This window comes from Hyaena hyaena, unplaced genomic scaffold (assembly GCF_003009895.1).
Source record: "Hyaena hyaena isolate Hyena2069 unplaced genomic scaffold, ASM300989v1 scaffold_37, whole genome shotgun sequence".
In the NCBI taxonomy this organism is placed as follows: domain Eukaryota; kingdom Metazoa; phylum Chordata; class Mammalia; order Carnivora; family Hyaenidae; genus Hyaena; species Hyaena hyaena.
Genome location: NW_024080669.1, coordinates 2,291,873 through 2,312,947, shown reverse-complemented (window position 1 = coordinate 2,312,947; position 21,075 = coordinate 2,291,873). Strand labels below are relative to the sequence as shown.

At 42.3% G+C, this 21,075-nt stretch overlaps 2 protein-coding genes across 2 annotated transcripts in view; both read left to right on the top strand.

The window, feature by feature from the left end:
• Positions 1-8,650, top strand: part of UBE4A (ubiquitination factor E4A) — a 36,593-nt gene extending 27,943 nt beyond the window's left edge. The window contains exons 17-20 of the mRNA XM_039229316.1: positions 1,903-2,083; positions 2,523-2,670; positions 4,407-4,564; positions 5,718-8,650. Of these exons, the coding sequence (XP_039085247.1) occupies positions 1,903-2,083; positions 2,523-2,670; positions 4,407-4,564; positions 5,718-5,847 (617 nt within the window). The 3' untranslated portion in view covers positions 5,848-8,650. The remainder of the gene's footprint in view (positions 1-1,902; positions 2,084-2,522; positions 2,671-4,406; positions 4,565-5,717) is intronic.
• A 1,891-nt stretch (positions 8,651-10,541) lies between these two features.
• On the top strand, positions 10,542-16,559 carry ATP5MG (ATP synthase membrane subunit g). The gene is made up of 3 exons (XM_039229399.1): positions 10,542-10,668; positions 14,875-15,035; positions 16,355-16,559. The coding sequence occupies exons 1-3, from the start codon at positions 10,617-10,619 to the stop codon at positions 16,451-16,453; spliced, it is 312 nt and encodes a 103-aa protein (XP_039085330.1). The 5' UTR covers positions 10,542-10,616; the 3' UTR covers positions 16,454-16,559.
• The last annotated feature ends 4,516 nt before the right edge of the window (positions 16,560-21,075 follow it).

Below are 21,075 nucleotides of genomic sequence, written 5' to 3'. Positions count from 1 at the left end.
CAGAGTACTTTTCATGAGAAGCCACAAAAAGACCTCCATTAAAGTGGAAAGTAAATCCAGAAGGAGGAAGGTGGAATCCCATTAGAGAGACACAAAGGAAGTGCCCGAGAGGATGGTAAAAGGAGCCTGTGTGACCACCACGCAGGAGGCCTACAGAGCAGGGAGTCCAGATCAGAGTAACAGATGGGAGCTTCCAGAAGGAGCATTTCCAGAAAGTAAAGAAGGGCTAGAAACGATCCTATCAAGAGCTTTACATTTCTGGTGGAGAGTTTAGAAAGATTTAGTGATGGGTACTCTGAAAATAAGCAAATTTTTAAAAAGTTAGGTTAAAAAGTATATATATATTACTTTATATACTTAATCATTAGGACACTCTGGCTCTGCCGTGAATGATATTTATATGATCTTAATGACATAAAATTACTTAACCAAGATTTGACTGTATACTCGGGGGACTGGTGTTTATGAAAGAGAGACCAGAAATAGAGTTAAACTCTCATCGGTAGTGAAGTCAATATTGACAGTGACTAAAGTATAAGATCCAGAACGAGTAGTACTCAGCAAGCCATTAGCGTGCTGTTGAGCTTCTTAAAACCTGGCATGCGTTAATACTTTTGGTTTCTTTTTAATTTTTGGGGTTTATGTCCTTTGCCCTAGCAGTTCCCCACAAATTCACTGTAAGAAAGTAATAAGTCTACAAAATATGTACACCTTGAAGTCCATCAATAACTGAAATGCTGGGGCACCCGGCTGGCTCAGTCAATGGGGCGCTGTGTCCTGGTCTCAGGGTTGTGAGGTGGAGCCCCATGTTGGGTGTGGAGACGACTGAAAAATAAAATTCTTGTTTTCAATAAATACAAACAAGTGAAATGCTTATAGTAGAATGTCTAGCAATAAAGATGAGTAACTTAAGGTGAAATCACACACTGGGAAACTGTGCGGCCGTTAAAAGAGTGCCTGGGGGGGCTTAGTTCGCGGAGTGTCTGACTCTTGGTTTTGGCTCAGGTCACGGTCTCACAGTTCATGAGTTTGAGCCCCGCATCTGGCTTGTGCTGACACTGCGGAGCCTGCTTGGGATTTCTCTCTCTCTCTTCCCTCTTCTCTCTCTGATCCTCCCCAGCTTGCACACATGCTTGCTCTTTAACTCTTTCTTTGTCAAAAAATAAATACTTTTTTTTTAAATGGGGGCGCCTGGGTGGCTCAGTCGGTTTAGTTTCTGACTTCGGCTCAGGTCATGATCTCACAGGTTGTGGGTTCAAGCCCCGCATCAGGCTCTGTGCTGACAGCTTGGAGCCAGGGGCCTGCTGCAGAGTCTATGTCTCCCTCTTTCTCTGCCCCTCCCCTGCTCGTGCTCTGTCACTCTCTCAAGAATATATAAACATTTAAAAAATAATGTTTTTAACTGCAAATCATCGCTATTCTACAGAACTTTGCTTGGAAATGCTCTGCTGTAGATGCTAGCCACGTGTGGCTGTCGAACACTTGAAATATGGTTAGTGTGACTGAGAAACTGAATTTTAAATAGCCACATGGGGCCAGGGGCTACCATGTTGGACAACACAGTAACATGTATTTACTAAAATGGTAAGATATTTAGGAAACAGTTAACTGAAAAAGTAAGTTACAGAATATGTACAATACAATAATCATTTTGCTTTAAAAGTGTCTATGTGAATATGGACAAAAGCTAAAAGGTTGTATTAGCAAAATATTAACAATGTTTATTTCCGGGTGCTAGCTTTATCTTTTGTTTTTGCTCACCTCAGTTCTCTAACGTGACTGCAGTGAAAATGTATTATATAATTTAAAAACTATTTCCCAGAGGTCTCCAAGTGAAACCCTAAGACATAATAGAAGAGGGTTTATGGGTTGAGTTTCAACAGACGTTGCCTTTTTTTCTAGAGATCAAATCACTCTTCGTGCATCCTTTCCTGGCTGAGCGCATCATCTCCATGCTGAACTACTTCCTGCAGCACCTGGTGGGCCCCAAGATGGGGGCCTTAAAAGTCAAGGACTTCAGTGAATTTGACTTCAAACCCCAGCAGCTCGTCTCCGATATCTGCACTATCTACTTAAATCTTGGGTACCTGAGATTTAATTGGGCAAGCCAGAGGGAATGTTAATGTTTTAATTTGGGATTTTGATAATGGAATGGCTGGCAATTATGTGGAAATAGAAAAATGGTTCATTTCCAGTTGGTTAGATGAAGGAATTTTAATGTAGTTTTAATAATGAAGTGTTGTATGGCCTATGGGACATTGTTCAGATTTTTCAACATTCTGCCTTTATCTGTGCAAAGAGAAACTTTACTAGTTGCAAGCAGTATTTGAAAAAGCAATATTCTTTTAAGGTTGCAGGACACTTGATAGACTTCCTTCCTAAAAATTAGCAGAAATCTTTCTGTAATCGAAAGATCATTCATGGCATGTAAGTGGTGGGGAGCCTGTCCCTCAACCCAGATGTTACTTCCCGCATTGACCCTCCCTCTGATGTTCAGTTTCTTTCTGATCCTGACCTTCCAGGGACGAGGAGAATTTCTGTACCACCGTGCCCAAGGATGGGCGCTCCTATTCCCCAACTCTCTTTGCACAGACAGTCCGAGTCCTGAAGAAAATAAACAAGCCTGGGAATATGATCGTGGCTTTCAGCAACTTGGCAGAGAGAATCAAGGTGAGGAGAAGAACTTGTTTATTAATGTATCCGGTGGAAATCACATTGTTGGCTCAGCTGTTCTTCTGGTTACCCTGTTTCAGAGAGTAAAAAGGATATTGTCTTGAGAAAATATAAACATGGTTCTTCCTGGTTGGTGAATAACTAGAACTATCTTTAAGTTTTTATTTTAAATCCAGTTAGTTAACATACAGTGTTGTGTTTCAGGTGTACAATCTAGCAATTCAACACTTGCCTACTTCACCCTATCACATCATCATATCATCACTCCTATGTTTTTAATTTCTCTTTTCTTTTTTTTTTTTTTAATTTTTTTTTTAATGCTTTTATTTATTTCTAGGAGAGAGAGAGACAGCTTGAGCAGGGGAGGGTCAGAGAGAGAGGGAGTCACAGACTGAAACAGGCTCCAGGCTCTGAGCTGGCAGTCAGCACAGAGCCCGACACGGGGCTCGAACCCACGAACCGCGAGATCATGACCTAAGCGAAATTCGGACGCTTAACCGACTAAGCCACCCAGGCGCCCCTTTAATTTCTCTTTTCAACATGAGAGGGAAGAACAGAAAACCGATTTAAAAAGCTTCTACTGGAAGAGAAGAATGTACAGATTTTTATAGGCTGTTTTTATGAAAACTTTTCTGTGTGGTGTTACCAATAGATTTGAAAATCGATGTCATTAACACAGAACTTTTTCAAATAGAATTCAAGATCGGTTGATTTTACTCATTTGCTTTTTATGGATTTTCTCTGTTCATTATATTTGTACTTAGTAGTTGGCCTGTATGGGAATAGTCAGACATTTGATAAATGAAGATACGGTCTTATATTCAGCTACTCCCTCTGGCTGGAGTTTGACAGACTTCCATTAGCATTACAAAGAAGGAAAAATCATGGCACGGGCTCTAATAGAAAAGCTTCCTTATTTAAAAAAAAAAAAGAGGGGCGTCTGAGTGGCTCAGTTAACCCTCCTCCGACTCTTGATTTCAACTCCGGCTGTGATCTCACAGTTCATGAGTTCGAGCCCCGCGTCGGGCTCTGCGCTGACAGCTCGGAGCCTGGAGCCTGCTTAGGATTCTGTGTCTCCCTCTCTCTGTGCCCCTCCACTGCCCATACTCTGTCTCTCTCTCAAAAATAATAAACATTAGAAAAAAATTTTTAATAAGCTGTAAAACAAAAACAAACCCTTCCTTACTGGCATCCACGTTCCCTTCCTTGAGCTGCTTATTTATTGAGTTGGGTTCCATCTTGCCTAGAGCGTAGCCAGATGGGTCCCCGTAGGACTAGAGTCATGAAAGATCAAAATGTTGAAGCTACTTTTAAATTCTTCCTATACCTGTTTGTAACTAAAACCAGAAGCTGCCTTTCGTACACAGACTGCATGAGTGACTCTGCAAATAACTCCTACCACCATCCCCTTTTCAATTATGACATTTACAGGAGGGCTGTTGCCAGAAGGATCTCCCTATGTGACATGTTTCTTTTTCTGTTAACACTTAAACCCATCTCTAGTCATGACCACCAGCAGCTGAGGCAAACTGAAGTCTCAGGGTTGGGCATTGAGTGCTAAATTCGCTTTTATAATATCCATCTTGGCTTGTGTAGAAAAGAAAGCTGAGAATTGTCATTGTCGCTCTAAAGAACACCCAAAAATAACCCTTGAAGATTAAGGTACAGTCACTGAGCGTTTTGAAATCAGCGACGCCGTGAAGTCACCGTAACTACCAGGTGTTTGTGCTTAGTCCCTAGCAGACCTCCAGCAACAGGAAGAGGAGACGTACGCAGACGCCTGCGATGAGTTCCTGGACCCCATCATGAGCACACTCATGTCCGACCCTGTGGTGCTGCCATCCTCCAGAGTCACTGTGGATAGATCCACCATTGCCCGACATCTGCTCAGGTACGCCGGCCCCAAAGAGCAGCCTCCGGGACAGCAGATGCACGGTGGTTTGCCCTGTTCTCGTAGTTGCCTACCAGAGAGCTGTGCGCCCAGTGGGTGCCCCGTAGTGTTGATTTATTAATGAGCTGGGGAGCCATTTTGGTAGAGGTGTATCACTTGATTGTTAAAGACTGAAACATCCACATGACACTCCATTGAGAAATGTCCTTAAGGAAATGCTTTCTGTCAGTGTCTGTTATAAATTATGTCAGCCTGAAGTAGAGGTTGACTGGAACTTGTTTTTATTTTATTTGAGTTGTAAAAATAGAAACGACCAGTTCTGTTTAGCTCAGGTTTAACACTGTAGCCATCACATGGGTTAGCCCGCCTTCTGCTGCTGCTGTGGTCTTCAGCTGTGGTGGCCACAAGGTTCAGCGAGCCTGCAGGCCATACATGCTCTATTAGATAGAAATGGGCACTGAGAGACTCTTCCTACTCAAAATTAAGTTCTAGAAGTTGACCCAAACTTAAGGAAATACTGTTTTTTAAACATCGCAAAAGGGGATTTTTCAACCTCGTGGTATTTGGTATTAAGCATTTACTATACAGCAGGATGCTGTACCAGGCGGTATGTCTTTCCCAAAGTGTCAGTGAAAATTTGCATTTTATTGTGGCCTCAGGATACAGACAGAAAACGTCTCAGCCCTTAAAGTATACAAGAAACCTCTTACCTGTCAGGAAACCTTAACCTGCATTTACTAGTGTAGCAGCCAGCCAGCTAAATCAGGTGTCAGTCTACAAGGCTTTATCCCTTAAGACCTTAAACTGTCTTGACAGCCTATCACGAAAACTACTAACAGCTCTTCACGCTGACATGAGTGTATAGGCTCTCTGCCTTAGGGAAATCGAATCAAGCAAGTATCATCTGAACAGCAGTGTTGAAATAAAGTTTAAGAATCAGAGAGACCAAGTAACTAAAGAATCTGCAGGACTCCCAAAACCCACCCGAATCACACTTTCTCATCTCCTTCTTTCTAACCTCAAGTCAGCGCTCGACTTCGCCCCGGTGTGGTCTAGCTTCAGCCCCAGGGAGATGCACCAGCTGGCCTAGCTTGGGCTCCGGGGGTCAGAACTTGGCGGGAATAACTCCTTTCCCTTTCTCTCTTTGTCCCAGTGACCAAACCGACCCCTTTAACCGTAGTCCCCTCACCATGGACCAGATCCGGCCAAACACAGAACTAAAAGAAAAAATACAGCGGTGGCTCGCAGAGAGGAAACAACAGCAAAAGGAGCAACTTGAATAAATTACTGTGAATGAAACAAACCAAAAACCCAATCCCAGAGTGCAGATAAACAATTGTGGTTTCTCTCTTTTTTGGTTCTGTTCCTTTTCTTTTTCTTTTTTTTTTTTTTTTTTAAACTAAATTAGAGAAATGCTCTTGCTCAAATTATGACTCTTTAGATTTATTCCTAAGAACTTTACAATGCTCTCCTGGCTCGCAGGAAATTATGTTTATTATAGCAGCACCAAGTTTAGAAACGATCGCTAACCGTACCCTTTGTTCTCTCTTCCCACTCTTTCTTCTTTCTTTTCCTACCTTAAGTTACATTAACTTCAGCTACTATAACTCCTGCCGTCTTACTGTTGCTTTTCCAAGAACTGATCAAGCACCTTTGGTGAGCACGGCTTTTAAGTATATGAGGTCACATACATCAGTGACAGCTGACACCACCAGAAAGTCCTGTGTTGTCAAGCTGTTTACTAGTCTTCATGACCCAGATGTCCGCCCTTTTCTTGTTGCGGCTCCACCACGTTACAGAATAACCTTTCACATAAAAGCAGATACCTTGATGTTGAGACTTTTGACTATAATAGATGAGATTTTCAAAATGGAATCTGCTACAATTTCTGTTGGTAGTTCTTAATTTTATGTTATCTTGTATCTCAAAAGATCCCATGAGATCGCCCCTGGGGTTATCATTACCCAAAAGACTCATACCCCATGATATTTTTAGGAGGATTGGTCGGACAGATGTGAATTTTTTACACTTTATTCAGAAAATTCTGAGGTGAAAGAAAAAATGAGGAAAACTGTTGCTTCAAGGACTAGGCTTGAATGGAAAAGTTAGGGAACAAATATGGTAACCGTGAAAATGTCACTTTAAGACACTTATCAACAGCATATCTCTATATATACACACCATGTGCATTTTTATATTGGTCTAGTGTAAACTGAGTACCACTTTATATTGTCTCTTCCATGGTAAGATGTATGCAGTGTGTGGCCATGTTTACTGACATACTTATTCTAGACAAAATTCTGAGACTGTAACATGTATATAGTTAACGTTTGTTTGGGACTGTGACCTAATTCCCAAGAGCCACTTCTCACTCAGCCTTAGGGTCATCAATTAACAGAGTAGGAATTTGAGCACAACCTCGTCCACAGGCAATTTAAATATCCACATAGCCCTACGTAGTTAGCAGGCAGATGGGCCCCACTTGTCCAACTTGAGCTCGCGCTCCCTAAATGTGCGGCTTACTGTGCTAAGCGAGGCACCTTCCCCTATGGATGATAGCACTATCCCCATAAGTCTGAATATACCGTGACAAAAGTGATATCTAGAAACGGATCACTGCTTCATTTTTAACCATGCCTTCTTTCAGATGAGATGGTTACGATATTCTAGCACAAGTTGCTGTGAAGTCTTTGATGTGCTTTTGATGGTGTCACCTGGAAAACCTCCAATTGGTGGGCATCCCACACTAGGTACAAAGGAGATGTTGCCTGTCGCTGTGTTTATAATGAAAAAAAAAGAAGAGTCTAGGACTCTTGGAAATGCCAAAATGTAAGATATTAATTTAGTGTGCAGCCTGGGCCTCTAAGGCTTGGGTTAACAGGATTTGTTTACTTTCTTAAAATGAGCTTCATTTCATATTTAATGTCTTCCTCCTCCACGAATGAACTGTGTATAAAAGAAGCTTCTACCTACTTGCATTTATCTTCCAAACCCAATGTAATAGGATGTTTTCTTTTCTTTTTTTTTTTAAATGTGTGGAAAAGACCAGTTTTCTAAGGACAAAATCAGAGGAAAAATGGGCACAAAACCTCAGAAGGCAGCTGTTGCCAGCAGCTTAGTTAACAACCTCTATGCTGCCTCTTAGTGTCTGTGTCTGTCTTCTACTTCTGTGGTCTTCAGATTGTAAGCCTTTTCGGGCAAGATTTTTTTTTTTTTTTTAAGTTATTTCCAGAAGCTTTTTATGAATGGCTGTGGCATCGTTAATGCTGCTGCATATCTTCAAACTCATCACAAAAGCAAGCATTTAGTTTAAGGCCACTGTTGGTGAGCAAACCAAGTGTCCTCTGTGCCTTTTTTTTTTTTTTTTCCTTGAAGTAACCCAAGACTATTCCAAAAATGAGAGTAAAAAATTATCCTCTGGACACACCATGATGTATATACATGCTTGGAAGCTTAAAGAGACGTTTTGTTGTCTGAAACTCAGAAAGCAGCTCTAAACCTATTAGAGCAGACCTTCTGATAACCCCTAGTTTTAAGTGCTGGCTTTGCTGGAGTATGATAGGAAAATGAAGACTCTTTTATCAGCTCTAGTATTGCTTACCAAGAGGGTAATAACTAAACTCGGAAAATTATTTAAGTAGGTTTATCAAGCAATCTTTGTTTTAATATATATAGTTTTTAATGGATATGTAAAAACAAAGAAACTTTAAAAGTTTTTTAACGGTGCAGGTGAGGGTGCCAGTCGCTATTTGGTATCATAGTCTACAAAAGCTTCATTACTTTATTTTGATGCTGGTTGCTAAGCAGCCATTGCCCAGAGGTGAAGCCTACTGGGTGCCTTTACAAGCCAGAGAGGCTAATACTGCACTGTTGAGGTCATATGAGGAAATAATGCACATGCTCTAACTGCAACGCCGGAAAACCTAGAAACAAATAAAAGATAAAACAACAAAAAGGGTTGATTGAAATAAAATTTGATCAACATAACTGTATTTTGAAACATTCCAGGAAGGCTACTTCTTGTCAAACTTGCCTGGGGGTGTTTGTTCAAAGCCTGTATTTAATAAATGAACAGCTGACTTACAACCTTGGTTATCACTTCCTTCCTTAAAGTATGAAAAGCTAGTGGCAGTTTCAGAAACCCCCTTGAAATTTTAGAGGACTCTTGACCTTCACTTCTCTTCAAGGTGACTTCACATGTGTGTCACCTGGCTGCCCTAACCTCCCTTCCGAGGCTTCTGACCCTGGAGTTACCCCGATGAGTCTTAGACATGTTTTTCCTCATCAATTCATTTCTGGCTTCACTTTTCTTTATCTGGCCTAAACCCCAGGTCTTTCATTTTAATCATTCACAACCACATTCCCCGTCTTCCCCCTTGATTCTATTCCTCTGCCATGTAAGACCTCGGCCTAAATTAAGCCAACCATTCCCCTCTGTCCCAGCACCCAAGCTCGGACCACTGTTGTAGAAAAATGACACAATCTTGGGAGTGGCATGACCTCAAATCTTTGGTTGTTAACAGTACCCAGCAACCCTTCTGTGTGTCCAAAATGCAACACCGGTTCAATTTTAGTATATGTGCAGCTGAAGCGTGCACAATTCAACACCAGTTCAAACTTTAACCTTCTCCGCCAGTTTCTCCAACCCTCTCAGCCCTCACTGAAGATCTTGCCTTCCACTTTACAGGGAAGATAAAGACTTAAGAATTTCCACTTCAAACTTCTCTCCCATCATCCCATCCATGGAAAGGGCCCCACGGCTCCAAGGCTAACGCCACCAATTTCTGGTCTCTTCAGCTATCAATTCTCCACCTTCACTCTCTACCTTAACTTCCACATCCTTACTTAGTTTTCTGACTCATCCTTTATGGCCACATTCACTCACTCTGGTTCCTACCCTTTCTGAAACTGCCGTAGCTAATATTCCCATATTGGTGTATTAACTTTCTCATCCTTAACTTGATTTCTCTGGAATATTTGGTTGCTGAATCACCCCAGTGAAGTGATGCTCTGGGCTCCTTGATGTCACCCCCTAATTTTTCTTTCCATCTCTGACTGTCCCATCCATCAGATAAGCTCAGGTTTCTCCAGGGTACACATCATTATCAAATGCCACCTCCCTACATTAGTCTTTTCTTCCGGTCACATTAAACTATAAAGTTTCAACCCTGTGGTACAGAGCTGTTCTGTCATACACCAGTGTTTTTTTGGTAGTCTTCCCAGATCGCCACCGCTCCTTACAGGATACTGATGTCCCTTGCCTGTTTACACTGCAACCTCTGGCGATCCCAACTCTGCCACTCACTAGCTGTGTGGCCATCTATCAATCTGTCTGAAATGGGATCACTGCCTAACACACAGGCTTTCTTTAAATTCCAAATTACCGGGCATACTGGAGGCCCTCAGCCAATCTTTTGTTGCTCACATCTACGCAGTTCCTTGTGGCTCACCAGTGAAACCCAGATCCCGACCCAAGATGTGGGGGAGATCGAGGTTAGAAAAGAGCTAAAGAAGGGGAAAGGCCTGGGTCACGTAACAGGTGATGTGGCGCATGCTCTGACCATCTTTGGCTTCGAATCCTGCCTGCCTTTAGAAGACGCTCGTGCTGGCCTAGGAACACCTTAGAGATGCCTCCCAGCCCTAACTTCCCAAGGTCTCTTAGAACAGCGCCGACAACACCCCACGCAGAAAAAATACAGGTCCACGCCGCGCTAAGCACGGGAGGCTCGAGGCGCATGCGCGCGTCCTCCGCTCGCCGGCCTTCCGGCCCTCCGCAGGCGGCTGCCCCAAGAAATGCCTGTTTCTCTGCGGAATCCTACTGCTCTCCACGTGTTCTCTGACCTCCCCTTTTCATACCCACTTTCTCCTCTGCTGCTGAAGAAAATAATGTGGCCAGCTAGATTCCGGAAAGAAGACAGGACATCTGAACATCTGGGACCGGCGCGCCAAGAGGAGGCCTGACCTTGGAAGCGGAACCGGGTCCTGCTGCGGGTCCTTCCGGCGGGTGACATTCAGCGGCCGTCCGGGGCGACGGGGTCTCCATCCTGGAACCATGGCCCAGTTCGTCCGCAACCTCGCGGAGAAGGCCCCGGCGCTGGTGAACGGTGAGCGCGGCTGCGGGCTGGGAGGGCCTGAGATCAAGACGCGGGAGGTGGTACCCGGAGGGGCCTGCGGGAACCGGGGCGGGAGGGAGGGCAGAGGGGAAGCAGGGGCCGGTCTGCGGCCCTTCTCTGGCCTTGCTCTCGCCTGCCCTGCAGTTTGGGTTCTCTGTACAGCCTAGCAGTTCTGAGTCGTAACCGCGACACTGTAGGAGGGAAGAGGTGCCCGGGAAGCCTGCAGTTGCCCGGCACTGCCGCCATTACGCCCCCTTAGACCTGGCAGAGTGGGAATATGGAGGGGCTGGCCCTGGCAGCGGAGCGCGGGAAGGGGAGGGCAGAGACCAGTGGAAGCACCGTAAATTCGGCCTCATCGGGTTGTCTGGTTCTCACACGGAGTATCTGGAAGGATACATAAGTCTTCAGGGATACGTTTGCTTTTGAGCATTGACTGCTTTCTGTTCTGGCCGGATTGGGAAATGCTTCTTTAATGGAAATGTTAGGTGGAATGGGATTTTGTGGGCAAGGATCCCTGCTCCAACAAATATAGAAAGGGAGGTGTGTAAACAGCAGTCGTTGTTATTCTAGCTTAACGTTCAAGGAGCTTTTCAGTTTGATAAAACTGAGGTCTTACCTGTAGGCCGCTGTTTTTCAGAACAGTAATCTGAAATAGACACAATAGACTGTGACCTGAATAGCCTCAGTCGTGAGTAGTAGTACCTTAGGTCCGGAAATAATTGCAGTTCTCTGCCGGGTAGCAAGCTATTCATTTTATTTCCAAGGCGAGATAAATGTTTTAAGTAAAGGTAATACTTCGGAACCAGTTTTATTGTGATTGGTACCTTTTTATGCATCTTCTCCTTCCTTCCCTCCCACCAGCAGCCAAACAATGAGTTATTGAAGGCCTTGCCATAATGCTTCGTTCTCTCCTCCTACACAACCCACGCAGTCTACTAATTTACACATTTTCCCAAAGAGCTTAGGTTTCCAGCGTTACTAAGATCATCTCAGCAACTGTTGTGATAAAGCTCTACTATTGTACGTAAATAAAAAGAATTGTGGCTTCATCTTTTGGACTTTGTGGGTGATTTGAAGCAAAATAAGTTTCAGGTGGATTTTGTCCCCCGACCATGGCTTTCACATCTTTCAGGTGGAGCGATTGCAAACTAATTTGAGAAATAAAATCCAAAAAGAAAAATAATACAAAAATTTTTTTATTATGAAATAGATAAACCTTTGCTTCTATTATTGTGCGTAATTGAAAGATAACAGTTGTTATTCTTCCAAAAGTACTCAGAAGAGAGAATTCAGCTGGGACCCGACGTTAGATAATGGAAATACATTTTGCTTTGTAACATAATTCAGTGTATTAAATGTCAATACTAAGTAATAAAAATTGGAAATCATGGCTGGCTCAGTCAGTGGGTACACTCTTGATCTTGGGAGTTGTGGGTTTGATCCCCACATTGGGTGTAGAGATTACCTAAAAATAAAATCTTAAGGGGCGCCCGGTGGCTCAGTTTTGAGCATCCGGCTCTGGGTTTCATCTCGGGTCCTGATCCCAGGGTGGGATCAAGGCTGTGTGCTGAGCTTGGGACCTGCTTGAGATTGTCTCTCTGCTCCACCCCCCCCCCCCACTCGCTCTTGCTCTCTCTCTAAAAAAAAATATTTTTAATAAAATAAAATATTACTGTCTATAAGGGTTCTTGTTGGCTCAGTCAGTAGTGCATGCGACTCTGATCTCCGGGCCACAGGTTCAAAAAAAAACTATGTTAATTCCCATGGTGGTACAAAGAAGCTTATAGAAATAAATAATTCTGTAATCAGACTTCCCCAGAGAGGTCATAGAATCTAATGTTTTTTTCCTATTTCCTAAATTTGAGACTCTATTTGGATTTTACCATATTTTTTCATTAATCACTTTCTGTCCCAAGAGCCAGTATATAGGTTCCACATTGTACTGGGTTGTTACTTCCTTAGTTTCCTCTGGTGTGTGACACTTTACAGTTTTTCTTCATTTTCATGACCTTGACAGTCTTAAAAGCATCTATGTAGATATCTATCTAGGGATCCTGTAAAGTTCCCCAATCCGGATTTGTCTGGTATTTTTCTCATGATTAGTCTGGAGTTACGGGTTATGAGAAAGAGCCACAAGTGCCCTAGTCATGTATCAGGACGTACATGACACCCATATATCATCACTGGTCAAATTAGCGCTCATTATTTGGTTAAGGTAGTATTACTAGATTTCTCCACTGTAAAGTTAACTCTGTTTCTCTTCCCATCATTTGTTCTCCAGAAGCAAGTAACTCAGTCTACCCCATGGCAGGGGCGAGGAGCCGCAGCCAACAGCAGGCATCCATATCTCCTGTAGGAAGGAGTATTTACGTATAATTAAGTGGAATTTTATGAGAAAAGTTTGCTTTGCTTACCCATGTTTATTCAGTCATTGATTGTATGGACTCCTGTACATTTATTTCATACTTCATGCCTCCAATAGTAGGTTATTTATTTTATTCAAATTGTTGCAGCCTTGACCATTGAGAACTCTCTCAGGTTAGCACCTATGTCCCTTTTATTGTACTACAGGATCCTCATGTTAACAGTTTCCCTGCCTTGGCCTCAGAATCAGCTGATTCTCCAAGGAGCCCTAGTTTCTTTTGTTGGACAATGTTGGACAATGGTATTTTGAAAGTAAGGTCTAGGCCCTGAGATGGAGGGAGAGAATCCAGAGCAGGCTCCATGCTGTCAGTGCAGAGCCAAATGGCTCAATTTCACAAACTGTGAGAGCTGAAATCAAGAGTCAGATGCTTAAACCTCCCAAGCCCTTCATTTATTTATGTTTTATTCATCCCTTGTATATATGTAAAGCAATTTCAGACTTTTTCATCTGTACTCCTTGAAAAGCACATTTACCAAAGAAAATACAGTGTTTGTGTACAGAGTACTGACTATAAAAAAAAAAATGAGGGCCGCCTGGATGGCTCAATCAGTTAAGTGTCCAACTTCGGCTCAGGTCATGATCTTGCAGTTCTTGATAAGCTTGAGTCCCACTCCAGGCTGCATGCTGACCATGCAGAGCCTGAATGGAATTGTCTCTCTCTCTGCCCCTCACTCACTCGCACCCTTTGTCTCTCTCAAATTCTTTTAAAAAGATGAAATATCTGTGCGTTGAAGACCATTTTAAAGACAGTCACACGAGACCTTGTACTCTTTGATAGTCTCATCTTCTGTGTAGAGTTGTCTGTTAGAGCTTTGTTTCTGCTTGAAGATTTACCCATGGTCCTCGACACAAAGGATGATACAGAAAGTAATTCTAAGAGTAGTGAAATACCCAAATACAGGAAGCTAATAATAGGAAAAGTACCAAGAGCCTTGGGTAATACATCTGTCAATAGTAGACACTTTATGGATGCTTATGCATTTGTGCTGTTTTGTTACCTCTGTCTTGTAACACTTTTTATAAAATGCCTTCTCTTGCTGAAAAGACTACCATAGTCTCACATCTACGCTGGTTATTGGATTTTTTTTTTTATATGAAATCGTAAATACCTTAAGGAATTTCAGCATAGTAATAGATTTGAGTTTTGGCTACTCTGAACAGTACTTATAGGTTTTATTGTTATTATTTGTGGTGTTTTGAAGGCGTAGCAGCTGGGCTTTTGTTAAAGATTTGATTCACATAGTGACGAGGATACCAAAAATGGCCCCTAATTGGTATAATTTCATCTGGATTTGTGGCCAACATTGTGACAGGTTTTCATCTTAAGGATGCTGTTTTGTGTAACTTCTTCCCTCCTCTTCTGCCCTTGTTCCCTCCAAATTTTCTGCTCTCTTTACCAAGAAAATATGGTGACACTGCTGCTGTTTTCTTGCCTTTGAGTCCAGCTTCTAGGAACCTTACAGTTAACCAGGTTTGCCGTTTGTAAATGAAGCAACCATACTAGCTGGCCACTAGCAAAGTCATGGCGTGATTGAATGTGCTTCTAGCTTCCTGCCTGATTGAGCGGCCCCGTGACACAGGTGTTCCGCATCTTTAAAAGCCTCTTGTTACCAGGGAGCGGCTTTGACTTTTCACACTGGGTGCACATTTGGTACAAGCAGTGAATGAATGTGATGCATGAATAAATATTTGTGACCAGCCCACACATCTGCTTCTTTCGGTCTCTAGCGAGTTCATCCTGGTTTTTTGTTTTGTTTTGTTTTGTTTTCCAGCTGCTGTGACTTACTCGAAGCCTCGATTGGCCACATTCTGGCACTATGCCAAGGTTGAGCTGGTTCCTCCCACCCCCGCTGAGATCCCTGCAGCTATTCAGAGCTTGAAAACCATCGTCAAGAGCGCTCAGACCGGTAGTTTCAAACAGCTCACAGTGAAGGTAACTATAGGCTAAATGAAAATGTATGTGCATAACAGAAAATGTCTTCCCTTGGGATTTTTCTGATTGTTTTGATTAATATATGTATTTTCCAGTGAGGCTGAAACCTACATAATGAGAGAGAATCTCTTTCATGACTGCTGAGAAAGATACTTACTTTTCTAATTTTGTCATCTGTGTTGAAATAATTCACGCTATTTTGTGTCTTTGTTTCCTATCAGTCTTATAACAAAGAAGTGAGCATTTTTCCTGAGCAACTTTTTTCTCTCTCCTGTTTTGGTTAGTATACTGAAATAAGATGACTTACTTTGCCGATTCTATACTTTTTTTCAGTCTGTAGTCCTGAAAATATTCCAGGTTTAGCCAAAAGATCTCTTGGACTGTATCACAGTCAGGAGGCTAACACTCATATGGAAGATAAAAATACCAAAACCTAGCAAGCATATCACCTAACGGGAGGGGTTATTGAATTGCATTAAGATAAAATCTAAGGACCGTAAGAATTGCAACTTGGATTTTATGTTTGCTTGCTTGAGCCAAACACAGGTTTCAAAAAGCCTAAATAAGTAAATTACTTCTGCCTTGAGAATCTACACCCTGGAAAATACAGTTATTTTTCAGGAGACTTCCAATATTTCTGGTCTCTTTTGAAGGGGAAAATTAAAATTCACATTCAGGTACTTAAAGGACAAGGCCCAGTTTTGTTGTGGAAAAGTACCTTTTCCAGCTAGAGCTTCAGGACCCGGGGTTGTGCTCCTGCGCAGCGTTGCTTGGAGGAGCCCGTCATGTGCCGCTTCTCCCTCAGGGCAGTAAAGCATTGATCTGTGCAAGTGAGCGTTCACCGAACACTCGGAAAGAGTTAAACCAAATAATAAATGAATAAAGGGGAAGACCTTGCTCTTCAACCCTCAACAAATTCTCTTTGGCCAGACAGAAATGTCTGTTCTGAGACTTGCCTTCCTGTAGTCATCCTTTCATATGAATGCCCTGTCTACATGTGTCCGCTCTTTCCAGGATGTGGGTTGTTTTAGGGCTCATAAAGTGTCTCATAAACTAATAATGAAAGGGTTAAGTCAGTTCAGCTCTTTAAAGAATGCTTTGAAAGAATTTATAAGCTCTGGACTACTTACCTTACATTGTTGACAGTTCAAGTGCCCTCAGCAGTTGCACAAAGTTAACTTCAGTAATTCTTGACTTGGGCTAAAATTGCCCTCCAAATGAATACCATCCTTATATTCTCTGCTACTCAGTCCTGGAAAAGAATACTTGTGACCGTGTAAGAAAAAACTGTACACTAAAATTTGTGCTGCTTTTTTCAGGAAGCTCTGCTGAATGGTTTGGTGGCCACTGAGGTGTGGATGTGGTTTTATGTCGGCGAGATCATAGGCAAGCGTGGCATCATTGGCTATGATGTTTGAAGACCAATCTTTAACATCTGTGTATATTTGGTTTGTTACTTGGGTGTTTTCGGACCATGTGTGATCAGACTGGTGTTTGAATAAAATAAGATAATGTATCAAAATCCATGTTTTCTCTATCAGACACTACATGGAAGGACCACTGTTTCCCTTGATAATAAGAGGAGTTGTCTCTTTGCTTTAATATGTTGATGCAGCTCTGAGTGCACATCTTTGCTTAGCCTACAATCGGAAAGGATATATGTGACCGTACCAACCTGGTGTATACGATTTAACATTCTAATTTGAGTGCTTGAAATAGATGATAAATTTATTTTATTCCCAGAATAGTCCAGGGAAAGACTGGGGGAAACGAGAACTTGCTATGGTAGGAAAAATAGTAATAACCACATGCCAATCTGATAACAGTTCACTTGTGTCGATAATAGAAAGAACAAAATTTGGATGGTTTCTCTTTGCCAAATCAGAGATAGAGCTTTTTGATAACACCCGTGTTTATAAATGCTGGAGTGCTTGGTGATCCTCTTAAGTATTTTTGCAACATCTTTAACACCAGGATGTGGCAAGTGAGAGCCAGCACCTACATTTTTAATCTAATTTTGATGTGTGTTATTTTATTAATCTATTCAGTTTTATGGGGGGGGGTTCAGTTTCATGATTTTTAAACCCTATCTTTGCAAAAATAAGATACCCTGTGGATATTTAAATAGTTACAATTTGGGGTTCCTGGATGACTCAGTCAAGTGTCCGACTTCAGCTCAGGTCATGATCTCACAGTTCGTGGGTTCAAGCCCCGCCTTGGGCTCTGTGCTGACAGCCAGCTCAGATCCTGGAGCCTATTTCAGATTCTGTATCTCCCTCTCTCTCTGACCCTCCCCTGTTCATGCTGTCTCTCTTTCTCTCAGAAATAAAACATACCAAAAAAAAAATTTTTTTTTTTTTTTAAATACATAATCACAATTTAGGGGCTCCTGGGTGGCTCAGTCAGTTAAGCATGTGACTTCGGCTCAGGTCATGATCTCACCATTCCCGAGTTCGAGCCCCACGGTGGACTTTGTGCTGACAGCTCAGAGCCTGGAGCCTGCTTCAGATTCTGTCTCTCTCCCTCTTCCTCTGCCCCTCCCCCGCTCACACTCTGTCTCTCTCTCTCAAAAATAAACATTTAAAATATAAATAGTTATAAATTAGTATCATCCATGGGTCTAAATAATAACATTATGTCCTGAAATAAATAGAAATGATTGTTACCTGCCTGTCTTCTTGAGCTGTTTTATTGAGGATATAGAAGAGACTTACTCATTTGTTGACTTTTCTGGGGATTATACCATCTTTGAATGCTTTATTCGTATGTTTCTAAGTCCATTATAACTCTTGCAACCATTGCAAAACGTGTTACCAGCTGATAACATGGTTACCATACCGAAAGGTGGTTGTGTTTTGGAAAAGCATCATGGCTCACCATATAGTAGTGCTTCTCTAGTAGTACTGAACGTCTTTCTGGTCATTTGTCCACTGCATTTAGAAAACTGCTGTAGCTTAGTAAAGGGCGGTCTTCCTAAGTGATCGGCAGGAAAGTCAACACAGAGGCTGCTGCTCTTTTGAAATGAAGTGATGCCTGACTTCCCGCTTCTTGCACTAATCACAGGTGGTCAAAACCGAAACTTACCTCTTCAAAAGGCATTCGGTAACTTAAAATATGCATTGCAAACGACTGAGAATCGCTGACTACTACAATAATGGTGATCTTTATGAGTCTGTCCATTTCATACAGTGAGTATTAAAATTAACAAAACACAAGCGTCAAGGTGTGAAAGCAGCTAGCACTAATAACCTACAAGGCTTAGTTGATTTGTGACGTGTAATTTTTGTCAACCATCTGGTCACCCCAGAAAGTCCTCAAAATAAACATTTACTGCTCACTTCACTGCAACTTCCTCGTCTGCCATACAGCACGCCCCTGATGTGCGGTGGCTAATAGTGCATGTATACTATTTTCTTAGGTTAAAATAGCAGTGGGCTCCTTGAAGTGGCAACTTCACTAGCCTGTTGCCTTCTGCTCTCCTAAATCCCAAATGTCTTATCTCCCAGTAAAGGACCATCGAAGCTGTCTTTCACTGAATTTGTGTGTGCCAAGTGATTGCTGCTACAACTTCAGTACAGCTCAGGTACTTACTGTGCACCTCCTAAATCCGGGCACTGTGCTAAGTGGGAGAAATTCTAGTTAACGAGACTGGATGTGACCTGTTTCACAGTGTGCCTGGTCTGGCGAGACAGGTAATGAAGCACGTGGCCACAGTGACGTGAGAAGTGCTACGATGAGGGAAGTGCAAGGCATGCTTGGAAGAGTCTAACCCAGATTTGAGAAGGGGGTTCAAGGGAGGCTGTCAGAGGAACTACTATCAAAAGTAAACCGGAAGGGTAAGAGTTAGCCACGAATGGGACGTGGTACACCGGGCAGGTAGAACAGCCAGTGTAAAAGCTATTCAGTTGGAAAAAGTCGGCCATGTTGGAGTTTCTGAAAACAGAAATATGACTGAATCACCAGGTAGTAGTAGTGATACAAGCCCAGAGAATGGGGACCAGATCGTGGAGTGCCTTTTATTGGACAGCCTTAAGGACAGTGAATGGAGAACCGTTGAAGACCTTTGACCAGGCATAATTTCTGCCCCCAGTTTGTGTGGTCTCACAGCAGCAGACAATTTCACTTGCAGGTAACAAGCTGGGACAGAAACATGCATGGGGGCAGGTAAGAGTACAGGTCGTCCTGTACTTGTCTCCATATGTAGAAATACAGATACTCTTGAGGCACCTGGGTGGCTCAGTTGGTTAAGCATCTGACTCTTGAGCTCACATCATGATCTCATGGTTCAAGGGATCGAGCCCTGTTTTGGGCTCTGTTGACAGTGCCTGCTTGGGTTCTCTCCCTCTCTGCCTCTCTCTCTCTCTCTCTCTCTCTCTCTCTCTCTCTCTCTCTCTCAAAATAAATAAACTTTAAAAACAGTCTTAGTACTACAAGACATCACAAGAAGAAGGGGAGATTCCAATTCTACATGTATATCAGTCACTATGGTCCAAAGGCATGTTTTCTAAGGAAACCATTTTATAAAGATAAATTCTTCAACATAAATGTCAGTACCAGCCATTTTATGAGGCTTTCAAGATCATATTGAATATGAAACTGGCCACATTGCCAACTTAATGCTTTGTTCTGCACACATCACGTTATTCTCCTAGCATCCTCTTTTCCACTCATCTCTTACGTACCAAAGTTTCTTCTGCCTTGATTTCTAAGAATAGCTCCGTACAATTTACTTTCTTTATATTTCCTAGTTGTATGGTGCTTTGCATTTTCGAAGCACTTGCACTGACTCATCTGGCCCTCCAATTTCCTCTGAGGTAAGCGACATAAATGATAGACCCAGTTAACGGGAATTCAGTAGCCAAAACATTAAATGATTTGGCTAGGATCCCATGAGTAACAAGTAGTGGGACCACAAGCTGGGCCCAGGTAGTAATGCCATGTTGTCTATGCCCTGACCACCCGGTAGACCTACCTCCATTGTATTTTCACAGTTCCTTATTACTGCATATACTCTCGGGCTACTGAAGCTTTATGTCCCATCAAATGTCATCCTACCTAACCTTAAGTAAGGCCATATTTAGCTTTGTAGGACATACTATTTCCTAATTAGTGTAGCTTTTATTTCTACCAGAACATGAATTGGTACACTTGTGATCACTCAAGATAAATATAGTAGCAATTCCACTGGAGATTCTCTTAGAAGGGAATTAACCAGCTTACCTACTAGCAATAAAATATTGACATGTAAGACTCTGGACAATCTGCCTGTATGTAGGCTTGCCTTAATCTCATTCTGCTACCAACAATTGCTTCAGCCACTCAATTTCCAACCTGTCCCCATAAAAGCCAGCTTCAAATCTCCTCAAATTATACATCCACTATCCCTGATTGTGGCAGTTTATCAGTCATCAAACTATTCTTTACTTCTTGACAGTTTTTTTCTCCTGGCTCACTGTCACGGTACAAAACTACTTCCGTTGTAATAATTGACAATTTCAACTTACATATGGATCAGTAGTTTTCAGAATATGGTCCCTGGACACAGCAGCAGCAACATCACTAGGAAATTTAGAAATGAATATTCTCAGGCTCTACCTAGTGATTCTGGGGATGGGATCTGGCAATCTCTCTTTTAATTGGCTCCCCATGTAATACTTATACGTGCTAGAAAACCACTGACACAAATGATCCAACAAACTGGCCTCTTGGTTCCTGTTAAAGTCCATTGATTGGGTCTTTGACCTTCTTTGGGCACTCATCCCCATGTCATAACTAATCTTTTCAACCCCTCCATAGTTTGAAATTTCATGCATCCCTGTGACCACCTATTATCATGCCAGCCCATTTCCTCTAATACACCAACAACATTCATTTGGAGTCACTGTGACATCAATACATTGATGCTACCATCTCTCTCACCATCCTGATGCCCTCCTTTCCTTCCTTACCCAACTTATATTCCATGGTCAGTCATGATCACTCTCCTGAATATATCCCCATTGTCCTTGCCTCTCACTTTGTTGTTGTGCTCATTTGCCAA